The 19,573-nt window shown below is 38.5% G+C and overlaps 1 protein-coding gene across 3 annotated transcripts in view; it reads right to left on the reverse strand.

Annotated features, from left to right (window-relative positions):
* Positions 1-461: 461 nt before the first annotated feature.
* Positions 462-19,573, reverse strand: part of LOC111144756 (meningioma expressed antigen 5 (hyaluronidase)) — a 27,504-nt gene continuing 8,392 nt past the window's right edge. Inside the window, exons 5-16 of one of the 3 annotated variants that reach the window (XM_022499194.1) lie at positions 18,549-18,720; positions 17,300-17,398; positions 16,410-16,694; positions 13,936-14,094; positions 12,853-13,466; positions 12,078-12,252; positions 8,774-8,859; positions 7,711-7,815; positions 6,670-6,755; positions 6,214-6,406; positions 3,957-4,116; positions 462-2,629 (exon numbers count right to left, since the gene is read on the reverse strand). In XM_022499194.1, coding sequence (XP_022354902.1) covers positions 2,493-2,629; positions 3,957-4,116; positions 6,214-6,406; positions 6,670-6,755; positions 7,711-7,815; positions 8,774-8,859; positions 12,078-12,252; positions 12,853-13,466; positions 13,936-14,094; positions 16,410-16,694; positions 17,300-17,398; positions 18,549-18,720 — 2,271 coding nt within the window. In that variant the 3' untranslated portion in view covers positions 462-2,492. The remainder of the gene's footprint in view (positions 2,630-3,956; positions 4,117-6,213; positions 6,407-6,669; positions 6,756-7,710; positions 7,816-8,773; positions 8,860-12,077; positions 12,253-12,852; positions 13,467-13,935; positions 14,095-16,409; positions 16,695-17,299; positions 17,399-18,548; positions 18,721-19,573) is intronic. The other 2 variants (XM_022499195.1, XM_022499197.1) reach the window with 2 other exon arrangements.

Below are 19,573 nucleotides of genomic sequence, written 5' to 3' on the forward strand. Positions count from 1 at the left end.
CCTTGCAGACACATTGTGGAGTTTATTAATTCCAAATCAACCCAAAATATCCTTCCACCTTACACTCCTCAGTCACATAGTTTCGGGAGGGCAACTCCCCATCCCCTCCACCGCCCCCCACCATTCACCTTTTGACCAAAGAATCTGATGAACTGTTAAGGCAGCTAATTTGAATGAGTCCCTTATCCCACTAGAAGGAGGGAACTCATTCAAATTAGCTGCCTTAACTCACACCCAGGCTAACTGTGGGGAGGGTGGCTTGGCCAAGAGCTAGTCTACTTTTGTCTTTTACCTTGCCTTGAGGAAAATCTGGAAGTCTTTTCACTGAAGATGGGAATGGGAAAGTGCAGCCCCTAACTTGAAATAGCTGTGGAGAGTACTTCCTTGTAGGTAATGCATGAAAGGCAGGAGAAAAAGTACCAGGCAGACACAAGAAGTAGGTTTACACAGTACACCACCACACACATTCACTTCAAGTTTTATTTTGCCTCTTGCATGGTCTTCAGATAGTTTTACAGTTCGTTTTCTATAGGAACTGAGCTGTGATCTAAACAATCAACAAAATGTCATTCCAACCTTAATAAATATTCATAACCACAGAAGAGAGCATAGCACTTTACCATCCTAGAGTGATGAAAGTACAGGCCTGGACATCTGTTGCATAGTTAGCATCTATGACGAGAGGACCAGCCAAATGATTATTATAAGCCAAGAGAAAACCACAAGCAACCTTGCTAAAAATCCTGATTCCGTAAATTTACCCTGAAATCCTCCAGATAAATGCTACAATTGTCTACTAGCATACAAAATGTACTTAAAGAGACAACCAAGTGGCACTAAGCTGTTTTAAACAGTATCTTATAGAGATCTTCCCTTAACCCTTTAAAATGCAAACTTGGTTCCAGCTTTCCAACATCATACCCTTCTATCAATTAAAGGTTTCCACCCTGAAAATGAAGGTCTCCTTCTTCCTCCTCCCTTCATCTTACCATTCAGTGCACACTCACAGGCCCTGGTTCAAAGTCACTAGATACCACTAGGTATGATGCTTTAAGACTCAAAAGCCCACACTGATGAACTTCATGAAGGAAAATGTTTCAAGTTTCCTTCTCCTTGCCCCTCCCACCTCAGCTCAAAGTAAAACAGCTGGTAACAAAACTGCAGGGAAACAAGATAACAAAATCCTGTTCTGAATTCATGAAGTCAGCCAGCCATGATGAAAAAATGAATCCTGCAGAGATTACCTGCTAGCCTCATGCTCAGAACCCCTAAAAACACCAAACCTAAATTAAAATACATGGAACTTTCATAATCTGTGGTTAAAGAGGGAAAAAAGGGGTAGCCTCTAAGTCACTGGTTAAAGTGTGCTCATTTGTTTAAAAATTAGATAAAAACATGCAAGAATTAAAGACTCTGATTTAATAAAACCAGTTGTAACAGGTCTTGAAATTAAAGGACAACTGATCTCAGGGCAAATGGGACCAATCAGTCCCTGAACCCTACTTGACAGATGTCAAAACTAACATTTCACATGCTGACCTGCATCGAGGTTAATTTCCAGAAGTGACTGCACTTTGCAAAACATTGAGTCCCATGAAGTTAGGCTCGTACCCAAAGTGGTCATGGCCTAGCCCTAGGTGGGAGGCACTTCAAAAATAATACAACTTCTAAAAAAAAAAAAAAAACAAACCAAAACAAAGGGAAAAGTAAAAATCCGTCTTCCACTGATTTACATTATTCAAAGTGCCATCCTGAACCACACCCTTTCATTTTTCAAAAGGAAAAAAAATTACAAAAACAGTGAACACAAACGATAGTCAGGTTACAGCTAATTTATATACAAAAATTTACAAGTTTGCCATTTTTAAGCTTTTGCCACAAACAACTGCACATTTGTCCCTACAAAAGCACAACATGCCTGAACCAATGGTCACTACAAGAGACAATTGGTCATGGCTTTACAAAGAGCAGAAAAACCGCCCCAAATTAAAATCATTTATTCAGCTTAAAACTATGCCACAATCATCCCACTTGGAATCTCTACCTTGAAGCCTCTGAAACCTACGAACTCTTTCTCATTTCTGCCATGTCCCCAAAGAATGAGAGACATTTCATTCAATAAGCCAAAGAGGATGACAAATGATTTTGATTACTATCAGATGAGAAATGCAACCACACTGGATGCAGAACACAGTGCTGACTACCATTTATTGAAGACCCCCTCCCTATAAACCCATGTAAAGAGGTCTTGGCACCTAACACAAGACCCAAGAAGGAGGCCCACATCTGTTTCAAACAGGATTTGCATCAATACTATCTTCCAACCAGTGAGTAATCTCAAAGTGTGATAGGTGAGTTTTACACAGTCTTCGTTTCTAATCCCAATTGGCGGATTTGTTGCCATTCCAGAGGCTGAACTGTATGAAGACCCCAACCACCACCCACCAGGTTAAGTTAAGAGACTTTCGGACAGTTCAAAGTGCCAACAAGTATCACAGGCTTCGACCAAGTATAACCACATCCTTTGGAAATCCTTCCATTTTTGCAATTTCAAAACAGCCTAACTTGCTGTAAAATTCCAGAATTCTTTTATCATCTGGTCTCACTTCACAGAAAGCCCCCCGGGAGCCTAGAAATGAAACAAATATTTAAAACGTAAATGTCAGTTAGAATCATGGATAGGAATTGTGAAGAATCCTTAATATACTTCAAACAGATGATAACAGGACCTTGTCTACAACAGCCCCTAAATTTCATATAATTTTTAAATTCCTATTAATATTCAATGAATATTAATATTTATCAATACCAAATATTGCAGTGGCAACTATCCTAAGTGATGGATATGTTAAACTAGCTTGAATGTGGTGATTACTCATGATGTATTTCAAATCATCAAATTGTACACCTTAAATATATACAATTCTTGATTGTCAAAAATACCTCAATGTAAAAAAAATTCAACTGTCAGTGAAAGTCTTCCCCAGAAAGAAAATCTTCTGAGGAAAAGGCTGTAAGAAGCCTCAAATTAAAATAAATGGAGCAAAGCAAAGAATACCTCTGTTTAATGTTTTTAATATGAAGTACCTCTGAAGCGCCCATAGGGCAAAGGCCATTCCAGCCCATGTCACAAACTAATATAACCAGAATATGTTGTATATTCTAAGACATACCTCATATACCTGGCGTGATTCCGTTCCAAGAACAACACTGAGAATTATGCTGTCTTCAGAGAGAGTTGTTTAAATTATTCCACAAAGGGGACACCACTGACTTAAATGATAACAAAGATGCAAACAAGTGCATTCCCACTTATCAACAACCCTCTAAGAATTGGTCTCAAACAAGCTGCCCATTTTTGTACTGCAGAAGAACTAAAAATAGTTTTCTACACTTAACGTTTGAGTAAAAAAAAAAAAAAAAAGAAAAGAAAAAGAAAATGTAGGGGCACCTGGCTGGCTCACTAGGCAGAGCATGTGACTTGATCTTGGGGTCATGACTTCAAGTCCCATGTTGGGCACAGTGTACTTTAAAATAAATAAAAAATAAAGTCTAGACTATTTATTATCTAGTCCTTTACAGAAAAGTTTCATACCACTAATATAAATAAGTATATCCAAAGGTTGAAAATGGCAAACAAACTCAAGCTCTGCATTCCTAAATGTAGTTTCTTCCAAAGGTTCATTTAATTTTCAGTTATCATGGTGAGTCTCCTGGCAAAATAAAGTTAACCTCATGTGTTCACTTCTCATTTCAATGGAGCTCAAAATAAGCATTTGTAGTGTAAAAGAGTGGCATTTTCCAACTATTAATACACATACAATTCTTACACCACTAATAATTCAGAAGCCAAATCATAAATGATGGGGAGGGGAATGTAAATTCACTGTAATTTACTTTTTTTATCCTGTCCCCACTTAGCTCAAACACCAGCAACTACATGAATATGTACTCACCATTAGCCTTCAGTGAAGACAGGAGGCAAGCCATCATGCTTTTGGCTACGCTTGGGTCAGTTACTTTTTTGTGAATATCCATCTTTATCAGGGAAGGGAAGTTGGCAAGGAAAGTTTCTGGCAATACTTCCTGCTCTTCATGGAAACTCAACATTATTTTCTGTAAAAATTTGAAAGAGTCTCTTGACTTTTAGCAGCTACTCATTATATATCTATACCCCAACTACAGAACCCAGCAACAGGAAAAGGAGAGCCACATTCAGAAACTCTTCCAGTCATCATGTAATCATCACATGAAGAATTAATTAGCTTATAATTCTAGCATTTTCACTCTTAAAGTTTGTCTAAAGGTAATGTGGTGTCCTGGATTGGATTCTGAAACAAAAAAAGGACATTAGTGGAAAAACAGGTGAATAAAATGTGGCGTTTACAGTAATGAACTAACATTGGTTTCTTAAGACTTGGACAAATATAGAAAATGGGTGAGGGATATAGGAACTCTGTATTATCTCTGCTAAATCTAAAAGTAAAAATTTAAACAAAATTTAAGTTTGTGTTGTTTGGGCACCTGGGTGGCTCAGCTGGTTAAGCAACTGCGTTCAGCTCAGGTCATGATCCCGGAGTCCAGAGATCGAGTCCCACATTGGGCTCCCAGCTCCACCAGGAACCTGCTTCTCCCTCTGCCCTTCTTCCCTCTCATGCTTTCTCTGTCTCTCTCTCAAATATAAATAAAATCTTTAAAAAAAAAGTTTGTATTGCTTGCACAAAATGTACATTTAAAAATATTGGGGTGCCTGGGTGGCTCAGTGGGTTAAAGCCTCTGCCTCCAGTTCAGGTCATGATCTCAGGGTCCTGGGATCGAGCCCTGCATCGGGCTCTCTGCTCAGGAGGGAACCTGCTTCCTCCTCTCTGCCTGCTTCTCTGCCTACTTGTGATCTCTGTCAAATAAATAAATAAAATCTTAAAAAAAAAAAAAAATGTTGCAGCAGACACCTTGGTCATTTTTTTTATGTTCCTATGCTGCAAACTATAATGATCAGGTATATGAAACAGTAAAACATCAACAGCTCAATCATCAGCATGCTGTGGTTATAATATTATCTATGTAATCCCGAGTAAGTGAGGCTACTCCACACCATCCTCTTATTACACAGCCATATGGCTAGGGGCAGAAGGTAAGAAGTAGTAATAAACTGTAAGAGAACATTAAGTAAATTTGTATGGGGAAGAGAAGTAAAGAATTTCAGAAAAGGGGAAGAGGAACAACATGGAAGAAAAACGATGTCACAAATCAAAGGGTCCAAATATATACCTAAATGTATTTATTTTGAGCATAAACATTATCAAAAAGGAACTATTTTTAAATATACATATGCGATGTATAAACCAAAGTAACTGGAGAGGAATTTGCAGAGGATGAGAAAAATTCACTGAAGTTGGGACAGGGTTGAGTGCTCCTCTCTGGGAGCCCCTGGGTAGCTCAGAAGGTTAAGCATCTGACTCTTGATCTCAGCTCAGGTCTTCATCTCGGGGTTCTGAGAGCAAGTCCTGCACTGGGCTCATGCTGGGCATGGAGCTTACTTGGGGGAAAAAAAAAAAAAAAAAAAAGTGCTCATATCTGGAAACAGGCTCTAAGTAGCTCACCTCTTTTATTTATTACAATGAGAAATATAGTACCGAGAAGGCAAGTGAGCCTCCAGATAAGCAAATGAGAGATTTTAATTACCTAAACTTGCCCTGAATCCCCAAAGGGACCATTTAAGTCTAGTGATTCAAAACGGAAGGAAAAAAGAAGTCTATTATTTTATTTTTACTTGAGGAAGTTATTATAACACTTCCAAATTAAAAAAAAAACAACTCCATAATGCTGAGGGAACAATGGAAAATGCCATGCTTAAGGGGGGGGCCTGGGTGACTCAGTTGGTTAAGCATCTAACTCTTGATTTTGGCTCAGGTTGACATCTCAGGGGTCACTGTGGATCCAGCCCTGTTTCAGGGTCCACTCATGAAACAAGATTGGCTTGTCCCTCTCCCTCTGCTCCTCCCCCCAACCCCCACCCGCGTGTGCTCCCTCTCTCAAATAAATTAATTACAAATCTCTTAAAAAAGAAAAGCTGATGTTAAAAAAAAAAGTGTACTTAAGAGTAAGCATCAAGAATTCTTTTTTGTAGGAAATCTAGAAAGTACTGAGATTTTTAAGACACATCTGCTTACTTTAAGAAAAATTACTGTAGTGTAACTCTAAACCTGTTATTACCTCAGCCTCAGAGAGTTCTTTGTCACCATTTGGCTTGGTATACTTCTCCTGCATGAATGGAATCCAGGAAATTTTACATTTCTTAATGAAGGGGGTAACATCTACAGTGCCCAGGGCATAACCACATATGCCATCTTCATCTTCTAGGACAAAACAGTAATCCAGGCTAAGGGAAAGTAGTCCTCCTACTAACCTGCTCAGAAGAAAAGAAGGCAGAATAAGGTTATAACAAAAAACTTTAGACTTCAGTGATGTAGGTCTAATGTACTTGAATGGCAACCTATGGAAACTACATCTGGTTTAAGAAACTGAAAATGCACATTAATATTCTAATTTTATTAAAACTAAAGTGGAACTTCTAGAAAACCTTATTTCTAATCATCACCTCCCCTCAACCTGATTAACCTATGAAATGCTACTCCCAAATTCAACAAATCCAAATACTTCATCACATACTTGTCTCCAATAAGGTCAGGCTGACTTTGAAAAGGTAAACCCACTCCATCGTCATACATTTCTCTGCAAATCTTGTACACGGAAGCCTGAAAATACAATCTAGTTAAACGCATCAAGAAAAATAGCAACAGAATTTAGTACTAGGACTCGCAAGTTAGACTAGACTTCTAAGACAGGGAATAACAAAACACCTGGCCTGTCATAAATATCACCAATGCTTGTTAAATAAAAATTTATTTACAGATTCCTGTTTGCTGTATCAGTAGAAAACAGTATGGTTATAGTACACATAGAGTTGCTTCACAGGGGACAGTTTTAGGTAGCTGAGCAGTGGATTCAACATGCGGCATATGATGTTGAGGCTCTCCATTCCGTACTGTCCAAAATGTTTTAAACATGCTGTCTTTAAACAGACTTGCTGCTTCCTGTAAGCTGATTATCAACAGCCTACTGACACTTCACAACTGAAAACTACAGAATACTAATAGAGAAAATCAGTGAAAGACAGCCTATCTTTTGGACACACTGATTATATTAATTCCAACTCTAAATACAGTTTAGCTGATCTTCATAAAGGAGGACTTGAAGGCCTTAGCTCAAGATGTTATGAATCTAAGTTCCTTATCAGGTTCTTCCTCAAGTATTACCCCTCGGGTGTTCAATGTTTGTTAACTTTTCCACCTCGAGTACCTATTTGAAGACAGAAATACTTTCTCAGGTCATGAACCTGGAGTCCTTGGATCAACCCTCATTGGGTTTCCTGCTCAGCAGGGAATCTGCTTCTCCCTCTGACAATCCCCCCTCTTATGTTCTCTCAAATAAATAAAATTTAAAAACAACTTTTTAAAATAAATAAAATATGAAACACTTCATAATTTGCATGCCATCCTTGCAGAGGTCATGCTAACCATTCTTCTATCATTCCAATTTTAGCATTATAGCTGCAACACACCAGAATCGATTTTTTTAAAACAGGGAGTTCAAAGGTACGTAGTAAGTGAGCACCATAACCATATACCAAGTGGGTAGGCAGACAATTACCTCATCTTTAGGAAAATATGGTCTGATAGTATAAACTTTGGAGGTAGGAGTCAGTGGGGGTGGTTGAAAAAAGAGATCATTTGCCCCATCAATAGGCAGCAAACGCTGTGGGAAGAAACAAAAAGGAGATGGATTAGTGTTGGGAAGATATCCATTTCTTTAAATGGGTGTGCACTGCAGATTACCAACTTAACATTAACTGGCTACTGCAGGCAGACCTAAAGAAGAGGGGTGTACTATGCTTTACTAAAATAAACACCTCTTTGCTGGGGGAAGGGGGCGCTTCTGAATAGAAATTACCCAAACTGAGTTACATAGCTTTAGTGGCATATTAATGGAGATTTAAATTTATAGTTAAAAAAAAAATCTATTCCAGTATCACAAATCTATTGTTTTTTAAACCAATCTTATATAGACCATCTCTGTACTAAAAGATGGCAGAACAGAATGTCAGGAGGAGAGGTTTGGTCTGAAGAGGGTTATCTGTCCAGGAGACGCTTTATCCCCAAAGCAATGCGCTTCAGTTTGCTGCGCGCAGCAGAGCACCTGTTGGGGGGAGAAAAGTAGAGCACCTGAAAAGTCCATGAACAAATTCCAACACCAAAAAAGCTTCTTATTTTGTTCAAATTTTCATTAACAGATTGTTCTTTAGAGTACAAGTTTTATTTATAAGGTAACTGGGAAAGTATTCAAAAGTCCTTTCACCATTCACTTGCATATTATTCATCCTTTTTGCTCATGGAGTTTCCACTGGCAGACAAGCATGCGCGCATTGTGCATTGCGGGCGCAGATTAAAATGGTGTGCGACCTGCAAAGAAACAATGTGAAGTGTATACCTAGAGCCGCTGCGCTTCGCAGGCGCGGGGGGAATTGGCAGCATCTCCTTCAGAAATTACTGTGAAAGAGGAGGAAAATTTGATTTAAAATCCAGCTATGTAACTAAATTGAATTTGGGACTAGAAAGCCTTCGGCAGACCAATCCTTCCAGCCATCTGATGCGCAACATAAGGTTTCTCATAAAACAAAGAAAATGTCAATTCAGTTGTGAATTCATATTGATACCTGGAACTCTCCTGCTAGACCACCTCTAAAGGCCCAGGGTTCTTGGTCTCCAATTAAGAACTGTGCTGAAGAATGACTACGACACCCTGTTGAGATCAGATCCAAGCGGAGAACGTTACGAGAAAGGGGATTTCCTGGGGTCTCAAACGTCCAACACACTAACAAACACTTTGTGGAAATAGCTCTCTAACAATAATAATCCAGGGTTTCAGGACAAGGCTGTGATAATAATTTTTTTTTATTTGTAATGTAATTTCAATACCAATGTTTCTTCCTTTAATGAATAATCACTGTAAAGAGTTCTACCCTTTAATTATTGGAAGGAAAGTCAGTCTCAAGTCTGTCTGGGTCATCAAGCTTATATATTCCCTAGATACAGCTGTTAAAAAAAAAAAAAAAAATCAAGCCAGCTGCTTGCTCTGTAGTGAAATTACCGTAATCATGAAGTGAAATGAATTAGGTAAGACATTTTATTATCACAGCCCATGAAGGAATTAAACCTGTCTGAAGTCACATTTTACATTATGAGGAAGGGTACAGGAAGGGAAAAAGGGGGAGGGACGGGATTAATCTTGTCAGAAAACTAAGGTCAGCAGACTAAACAAAAGAAATTGTTCAGTAAGGTGACAACAAAACACAATGAAAACTATTTTTTCTAAGAAAGACAATCCAATTCAGACTTGGTTAATACTAATAGCAGTCAGACAAATTCTAAGAACTAAGGAGAGCCAACTGATGCTCCTAATTTATCCAGAGCTAAGACATACTTTTCTTAAAAGTATGACAGTATCTGGCTCTTCTGATTGACCATTATACTCTTTGCAGCACATTGAACACAGGCACAGAGTGGCAGGGTTTGAGGTCCAGAAGTCAGCACTAAGGTCACCATGACTTAGCCAACTTCAGAGGCAATAAGGAAACTAACAACAAGAAATAATGGAAAGCAAATTATTTGGAGGCCAAATCAAAAGCACCTGCCTAGTCTTCTGACAAGATAAAGCAGCGCAATATAGTTCTTTTCCATTTGAAGACAGCATTCTACCTCCTGTTCAAGTTAACAGTCTCATCAGTACAAGATATAATGTGCTAGTCAGACAGTCCCAAAGCAAACCAGTTTTTTTGTTCACAATTCAGGCCCATTAAGAGATTATATCCAGGTTTGTCATTTTTTTAGGGGTAGGGGTGCTTTAAGAAAACATATATAGTATGTAAATTTGTAAAATAAATATGAAATAGGGTCAAAATTTAGGTTAAGAGAACATGCCCCATTCCATAGCTCAGTGTAAATTTACACTGCAGGAAAAAACTAGACTCTCAAACTTTAAGACAGCCAATTTATCCTACCCCCCACTTTGAGACTACAACATAACTAGCACTTCCAACTATTACAATAAAAAGCTGCATGTACGAAGAGCTGTGTAAATGAAAACATGGTTAATGCCTCAGTCGCTGCGCAAACGTGACTTCAGTTCATGTCTACTGCCCTTAAATCTGAGCTACCTCACAGATAGAACCTTTCAATTTAAACTAATTAATCATGACGCGCTGTGAACATCTGCCGCTGTCCATCCAATAGTAGTAGACACTTGTGCTGAGGATTCTCCCATCTGTACACAATGGGGAAGAAGATAATAGAAGTCGTTAGTAATCAAAAGAACTGCATAGCCACATTCTTTAAAGGACTGAATGCCAGCTGGACTGGAGAGAAAAGGAAAACAAAGGGTTCTACTCAGTAACTCCCTGAAATTACTACAGATCCATGAAAATATTCTCCTTGTAGTGAGCTTTTTTGTAAAACTATGTGGATGGCAAGACAATTACTTAAAACTTCTAAGATGCTCTGACCTTGAATGCACAATAGCTAGCTACACAATTTGGGAAACTGCCCCCGTATTTGCACAGTACAGAAATAGAACCGGAGAGGAAGCAGAAATAATACTGTATATAATCAAAAATTTATTTTTTAGTAATTCCTGAATTTAAAAACTCAGTATCAAATGTTTTAAATGATACTTTCCCAAGCTCAAGAATCCAGATTTCAGACTAGAAACTTAGGATTTAAATCCCTGTAAGAGATTTAATTTTAACTCCCTGGCCAGAAGGCTGAAGGCAAATGTTGTCATCCAATAACCAATATAGAGGTTTTTCCTGAGCCTAGACATAGATATCACAAAAAAGAGGAGTCGTGGAGTCTTTTAACAAGAGTTAAAAATCCTCCATCTGTTGTGCTAAATATACAGAAACCCAAAGTTCTATATTTTCAAAGTAACAGAGACACTACTTTTAACTGCTAATTAGGTGTGTCAAAGGAAAGCTATTATTTTTTTCTTAATATTTGAGAATCCAAAAGTATACAGGCAGAAAGTGAGAAATCTCACTGCTACTACTCCTTAATCTAAGCTCACAGTGTTCACACTCATCTGTTTCACAACCAAGACCAAGTAACCCATCATAGTATTTGTGACTACTATGAAAACTATGACATGTCAGTTAGCCTTGCTGCCTGCTGTGTGCTGTATGTTAAGTCCATTACATATTCCTTATAGCTGGATTGAAACCTGGAAATGAAATGAGGTCCCTGGAGAAACTTGGCCATGCTGGTGCTTTTTTACCAAGTTTGTTGAGAATTTCCCCAAAAAAGAAAAAAAAAAATCAGTTTTCAAGAGACACAAAGAAGTCCATTTAATGAAGGAGAGAATTTTCAGGGGATTGCAATTTTCATCCCCTGCTAAAACCAATTATTTGGTAGAGGAATAAACAAAAAGCCATGTGAAGTAATACCAAGTAGCACCAGAATAGCCTACCACTAAAGCTCGCATGCGCACAGGGCTGGGAGGATAGCTTCCTCTTGCCAGGCCCCTTAGGTCATTTCAGCAATTGTTCTGTTAAACACAGCAATTAATGTTATCAAGACACAGCAAGCAGCAGAGAGCTTACAGTCACAATTCATAGTGTCTCATCTCCAAATCAGATAAAGCGCTAGACAGGGTTCCATCCAGGAAGCATTCAGTCATAGCAAGTTAAAGTCAGTACTTTTCTAACACATTTTAAAGATATTTCTGCTGAATTAGCCCAAGGGAGAAAAATCAATTTGATGTATTTATGGAGACTTGCATCTCAAGTTTGCCAACAATGGCTATACCTTTAAAAGAAATCTAAGCAAAGAATTTAAATGGAGTTGGAAATTTGCCAATTCCTTACATATTTTTCTCCCTGTGGGATAATCTTTTTCTTTCTTTTTTTTTCTTTCCATTTTTAAGGGACAATATATCTGAGGAAGAGAGATTATTCCTGGTGCACCTACCTAACCACTGTACAAAAGACTTCACCATAGACATTATACTCTTGATATCCCAAACATAGGAGTACATGTCATAAAGGATTGTCCTGTTGGCACAGTTGGAGAGCCGAGTGAACATTCCCATCACCAATCCGCACATCTCCTCAAACTTGGCTGCTCGTGACCGCCATTCTTCAATCTATTGAAGATCAATAAAAATATGACTCAAAAAACTGCTAAAAAACAAAATAACCTAAAACATATTATAAACAGTATTATCAGGTACCTGCAACTTACCCTAAACATTAAAGGATCACTGGGCTTAAACTCTTTAGACAAGCAATAAGTCTGCGTCTCCCCAAAGCGACAAGTATTTCTAAAATAATCAACTCTGGGGGTGCCTGGGTGGCTCAGTGGGTTAAAGCCTCTGCCTTCGGCTCAGGTCATGATCTCAGGGTCCTGGGATCGAGCCCCGCATCAGGCTCTCTGCTCAGTAGGGAGCCTGCTTCCCTCTCTGCCTGCCTCTCTGCCTGCTTGTGATCTCTCTCTCTGTCAAATAAATAAAATCTTTAAAAAAATAAAATAAAATAAAATAAAATAAAATAATCAACTCTGACTTTCCTTCATTCTATGAGATTCTATGCACCAGAATCAGCAGAGTCCACGTCCACTTTACAGAGCATATTCTAAGACGTGATCAATTTCAGAGAATTACCAACATACTCATTAAAGGCTTCCTCCATATCTTCACAGCATGGGGATCTACCCAGGCTAAAGAGGATAAATTAAGCATACTCACTTTTTCAGAGTCTTTTCCTTTGCAATTGACACTAACAACACTGCTATTTGCTCGAAGCCACTGGAACTCTCTTAACATCTGTGCTCCTTTGGGTCCATGCTCATAAGGAAGGTAGAATAGGTCAGCAAGCAACTGCAAATCCTCCAAAGTCACTGGTTCCACAGTGTACAAAGGCTTTTCATTTGGACCTGGCACAAACTGCTCCTTGTTTGTCTGTTCATCAGTTTGCATAGGGGCAATATCACTAATGCAATCTTCCTGCATAGACATCTCTGGGGATTTTGATTCAGCTATGCTCTCTTTATCTGTGTCCATTGGTTTCAATTCCTCAGCCATTTTAGCTTCAACAATTTCAGTTAGTATTTGACTGTCATTCTTGTGGTCTGTTTCTTCTTGTTTTTCCACTACCATGTCCATGGGTTCCTCATCTGGCTGTTTCTTTTCTTCTTCCTTGGTCAGAGCTGTAGGCTCACCACTCAAGGCTGCTCCCTGGCTCATAATGGGCTCCTGATAAACTGTTGTAACTACAGTTGTGGCATTTAAAGAGGGTGCTGCAACTAAGGGTGTCCCATCAACTATACTTGCTTTAGCTCCACTGTGTGCAACTTGTCTACCTACAAAGACAAATCACCACAAAGATAATCAGAGTTAGAAAACAGAACAAATCAGATCTAGAGAAATGTTTTCTTGTATCTGTAACTGGAGCCTCAATTTGAGATTCTAAATAATATTGAGCCCTGAGAAAAGCACAATTTCTCTAAACCAACAGGGAGGTAGAGAGGGAAGAGAGAAAAAAGGAACATAATAAACATCCCCTAAATATGCCAACATGTATTATCTTCTCTTTTGAAGATCTAGATGTAAAAACAATTATTCCAAAAAAGGTATTTTTAAAACAAATTAGCATTCCATCAAGATTAAAAGCTACTTAAGACCAAAAGTTAAGATTTTAAAGACCTTATTCTCTAGATCCCTTCCTAAATAAGATTTTGTTTGGTGGGCCTATGACAGGCACATCAGATGTTGTTTACTTTAGGACTCAAGCATGTAATCTAACCCCCTTAAAAGAAGGGCCCAACTTACTGCTGTACTGATGAGGTACACCAAACTCCTGCAACCATTCTGTTAAAGCTAACTTTAGAGCCATCTGTGGACTATAGAGCACATCAGTTTCAATATCTTCATCACTGCCTTCATTTTCTAACTTTATCTGGATTGATACAGTACTGTCTTCACTGTCAGCTGCAAAGAAAAAACACAGAGAACAGCTTTTGTTTTTGTTTTTTTAAAGATTTTATTTATTTGTCAGAGAGAGAGAGTACACACAAGCAGGCAGAGAGGCAGGCAGAGAGACAGGAGGAAGCAGGCTCCCTGCCAAGCAAGGAGCCCGATGCGGGACTCGATCCCAGGACCCCAGGATCATGACCTGAGCTGAAGGCAGCGGCTTAACCCACTGAGCCACGCAGGCGTCCCAAAAAACAGTTTTGATCACAAAAAGCCTCCTGATGAGAGGGACAAATGCAAAACAATTATTACAGTACAACTAGAGAAACAAAGAATAGGAACGAGAACAAAGCTTAAACATAAAAATGCAAACACAACCTTAACTGAACCACTTCACCTGTAGTCATCTAAATACACTGCTAAATATAACATCCCACTTGAAATACGGAACACTACCTTTAGAATCACTGGAAAAGTCATTCATAAATGTTCACTGAGTACCAATCATTGGGAATGTGAGGTTTAAGGCACTATAATTTCCATAAAAAAACATTCCCAACCCCTTCAAGGGGCTTATAACTATAATGGGCAAATCATGAAAAAATAAGCAAATTAGTAAATGTATTGAGTAGGGGGGAGAGAAAAATCAACAGAGAACCCAAATATGAGCACAGATAATGAGCACATAATGAAGCTCTCTGAACCAGGATGTGTTAGAAAAGATAAGGTCTGAATTCTGGATACTAATATCCAAAACCCTCCTATTCTTAGCTTTCCTTCCTATTTCCCTGCATTTGGCCCAGTTTGGCTAATTATCTACTACTCCTTTAAGTGCTTCATTCTCTGTCTTAAAAGAGATAGGAGGTAGAGTGTTGCCTGGGCAGCTCAGTCCGTTAAGCATCTGACTTTGGCTCAGGTCATGATCCCAGTGTCTTGGGATCAAATCCCAAAAGTCAGACTCCCCGCTCAGTGGGAATCCTGCTTCTCCCTCTCCTTCGGCCTGCTGCTCTACCTGCTTGTGCTCTAATAAATGGAATCTTTAAAAAAAGAGAATAGGTGCCATGTATACAAAGAAGACCTAAATCTTATTTTTTAACGGAGAGAGTCCACAATGAGCCTTAATGGAAGGTTTAACCCAATAAACAGACTGGAAGTAGGAATACAAAACTCAGGAAAAAACAACTATACAACTACATACCACACTCAAGCATCATAATGTGACATCTCCATACTTCCTAAATGGACCAAAATTCAGGTAACTTCAAATTTTCAGTGTCCAGTGTTTTCATCTCTTGCCCACTAACCCTTACTCATACTCTGATGCAGTTTAAGTATTCCCTCCTCTATGAGATTGTTTCTTACTACCACTGCTGCTTAGCTAAGTAATCACTTTTTCCTCTGTATTCCCACAGCATTTTGTAGACAGCTACCTCAGCATTTATCAAACCATAGCACAGCCACTTATATGCTTCATTCAAAACCAGACTATGTCCTTCAAAAGTTGGGACTACTTTATTCTTTCCATCTTAGTGCCAGGAAGGTGCACTTGCCACATCTTAATATGTGTTTCAATGTCAATGAATGTGAGGCGCCCAGGTGGCTCAGCCGGTTAAGTGTCTGCCTTCAGCTCAGGTCATGATCCCAGCGTCTTGGGATCAAGTCCCGCATCAGGCTCCCTGCTCAGCAGGGAGTCTGCTTGTCCCTCTGCCTACTCCTCCTCAGGCTTGTGCTTGCTCTCTCTCTCAAATAAATAAAAATAAAATATCCCATTTAATAAAAATCACCAGAAAACACCAACTGAATCAGTTATTCTAGCGATAACAAGAACACTCAAAAGACTACTTTGTCTAGTACTCAGATTTCAAAGACTAAGTCACATTTTATTTATTTATTTATTTTTAAAGATTTTATTTATTTATTTGACAGAGAGAGATCACAAGTAGATGGAGAGGCAGGCAGACAGAGAGAGAGAGAGAGGAGGAAGCAGGCTCCCCACTGAGCAGAGGGCCCGATGCGGGACTCGATCCCAGGACCCTGAGATCATGACCTGAGCCAAAGGCAGCGGCTTAACCCACTGAGCCACCCAGGCGCCCCTAAGTCACATTTTAAAAGCAAAGAAGGGGGGAAAGGGGAAAGCAGAGAACCAAGGCCAAGAAATTAATCTGTCCAAAGCCACTCAGCCTATCATATCATATGTATCTCATTCACAGAACTAAACAACACACTTTAAAAACCTCTTAAGAATTATGACGACAAAGGAACACACACTTGCCAATAGCTCTACTTAACTCCAGCTCTCCCCCCCAAAGTCAGGGATTAAGCAGTGTACTCACTCATCACTACATCTTTTCTCACTCCATTCATGTTTGATTTGTACCAGGTGGCAAGGGTGTGGATGGCAACATAGTTAGCTTCAAATTCACAATTTGGATTAGTAAGGACTCCTTTTAACCGTGGGATGAGTTCTGTGGATCTTCCCTTGTATGGCCCCAGAAATAGTCTCTTCTGATCATAATCATTAGCATGAATGTTATCCCAGATTACTGGAGCTCTCTTAATAATCTTAGAAACCTCTTCAATGGACTCCACCGGAATTTCTTTAGAAACAACTTTAGGACCTAGAAACAATGACGATCATTTGTTAAAAGACCCTCAAACGTGATTCCTCAAAATATACTGCATTCAACTTTTTACTGTATTTTGTTATATATAAACTTTCTGACAATTTTTCTTTTCAAAGTACACAATATGTCTTTTTACTCAGTTTTACCCAACCGTCCCCCCAGTATTTCCTCAGATCACATTTCTAGAATATAGAATAGTAAAAAGAGGTTTGTGCAGGCTTCCTCAAACTGATACGTTAAGAAATAAATCTTCATGTAAACAATTTCTTTTTCCGCTATAATACAGCATGGTGATTACTAGTTGACAGTCCAGCATGATGGCTTTCGTTTGATAAAATAAAACTCTCTTAAGGCTGAGATCAATATCCTTCAGCCCAGTTCCCTATTGTTTATCAACAACCAATACTCAGATTCACTGCAAAATCCTCAAAGATGTTTTCTATACTAAATAAAGAATGTATACTTCATAAAGAGAATTTTAACAACAAAGTTTTCTGGTTCAGGCTCAGTTTTCAAAATGTATCCAATTAACCAGAACAACCAGTTTTTTTAAAGTTCTAGCTACCTAAGGTTTTACTGTATAAATCTTAAAGACTTACCTGTCCAAAGCACCTCAATTCCAGGTAGAAGCTTCTCACCCACAGTCCTTAAATAAGGAGACTGAGACACATTTGGATAACAGAAAGTGCCACAATATTCTGAATGTAGGAGGGAAAATTAAGTAAAATAGTCAGGAATAAAAAGGCCATGGGTCTTTAAATGGGGAAGAAAAATGTCTACCAATTCTAAGTTCTTTTCATCTAAATAATAAACAACCTTCATGTCATGTCCCAAAGGAAGTAAACTAAAGTGGGTAGTTCATTAAAGAATCAACTCAAAAAAAGACTCAATTCATAAATCTGATATTCTTCCTCCAATAATACAGATCGATCCTTATGATCCTTACAGTCACTAAAAATAAAGTTTACTAAAGAAATAATTGGAATTTTTAGCATTTTCTACATACTTCTGAACTACCTACATTTTCTCAGTAACAATTACAGGCCAAATAAAAACAAACTGATAATATCCTAACAGAAAGAATGCAACATTATGCCTATGACTATTAGTACTCAACTGCAAGTCAACTGTAATTTGCAATGAATTAAATATTTCCCACCATAATCTTACTAAACATGATTTGAGTATTCATGTAGTATCAGACCACTGAGATAAGGTTCATGGCTCAGTACTTGAAAAGAGACATACAAAGCTAAATTCAGACTGAAAATTCTTTGACTAACTTATCTCTTTCTGAGAAAAAAAAAAATCAAGTCAGGGGAAATTTCTTATAAGCCAAATTTTGAGAGGGAACTAAAAGAGGCTAATACATTTTCAATGGAAGAAAGGGGGAGGGGGAGGAAAAATTAGCAAGTTTTCTATGCTGACTACTGGATGTAAGAGCCCAGATGGAAGTGGGAAGAGTGAAAGAGGATACAGATATGCACAAGCAGAAAAAAGGAACAAGTAGGAGGAAATGAGAAGTGACTAAGTTAAAAGCAATGTTAATTTGCCTTTTCCTAGTTTTTTGTTTGGATAATACTATCCTTCTTTCAATCCTGAAAATGTACTGCTCAGATACTTCCAGTACTAAAAATACATGGTATCTTTTGCTTATTCAGATGCCGTTTATTAGTCCCTAAAAGTTCTTCAATGTAAGGTCTTGAGAAATGTCTTCTAGAAAAATAATTCCTAACTTTATACACCACCAAAGGGAGAGGGGACAACACAGTAAAACACATACATGATTCTTTGAAAGTGATGCATTTCAAGAAAACTAGTTAAATGTAAAGCTATTATATACAATACCTGTGGGACAGAAGAGGAAAGTTTCTGGCTCTCCTAAGTACTGATAAATTTCATTTGTGATGGAGACCTGGGCATGAGCAAAAGAACTGAATACCTCTTTGTCTGCTGCACACATATTATGGTCAATATCATCAAAAAGCAAGGCAAATGACCTGCACCCAAACTGAGAAACCTAGAAAAGGTAAAACAAACAAAACAAAAAACCAAGATGTTGTTAAAAGCTCATTTTTTAAAAAAAGATTATTAATTTATTTGAGAGAGAGCTCGTATGCACATGCAAGCAGGGGAAGGGCAGAGAGAGGGAGAAACAAGCAGATTCCCTGCTGAGCAGGGAGCCCAACACAGAAATGGGGCTCAATCCCAGGACCCCAAGGTCATGGCCTAAGCTGAAACCAAGAGTCGGGCGCTCAATCAACTAGAGCCACCCAGGTGTCCCTTTAGCAGCTCATTTTACAGTTAAAATAAGAGGGGCGTCTGGCTCAATCAGTAGAGCATCCAACGCTTAATCTCGGGATCTTGAGTTGCAAGCCCACACAGGGTATAGAGTTTACATAAAAAACATTAAAGCAGACAACAGTTGTACCTAAAAGTCAAACATTTTCCTTAGAATATTCAAAGCCAAACCTATTGTTTTTATATTTTCTATGTTAAATAGCTAGACAAGTTTAGGAAACATTTTAATTTGAGTCTGAATGCAGTATGCTCCAACAAAGCTTCAACAATATGGCCTATCTTACCTTCTTGGCTGATGACTACAGAAGACCAAACAGAGAGAAAAATACAAAAACACAAATGACATGTGAACTCAAGAAGCGACAAAGCAAGGCCTGTTCTAGTCCCAAAGACACAATGATCTTAATTAATCTCTGCACATAAACTTAACTAATCCATGAATCTGAAGGAACATAGCAGTAGTATTTGAACAAACAGGAAAAAAGCCTCTTAAAAAGCCTGAGTGGCTCAGTCAGTCGAGTGATGACTCTTCTTGATTTCTGCTCAGGTCATGATCTCAGGGTTGTGAGATC

This window comes from Enhydra lutris, unplaced genomic scaffold (genome assembly GCF_002288905.1).
Source record: "Enhydra lutris kenyoni isolate GAN:26980312 unplaced genomic scaffold, ASM228890v2 scaffoldscaffold12, whole genome shotgun sequence".
Classification (NCBI taxonomy): Eukaryota; Metazoa; Chordata; class Mammalia; order Carnivora; family Mustelidae; genus Enhydra; species Enhydra lutris.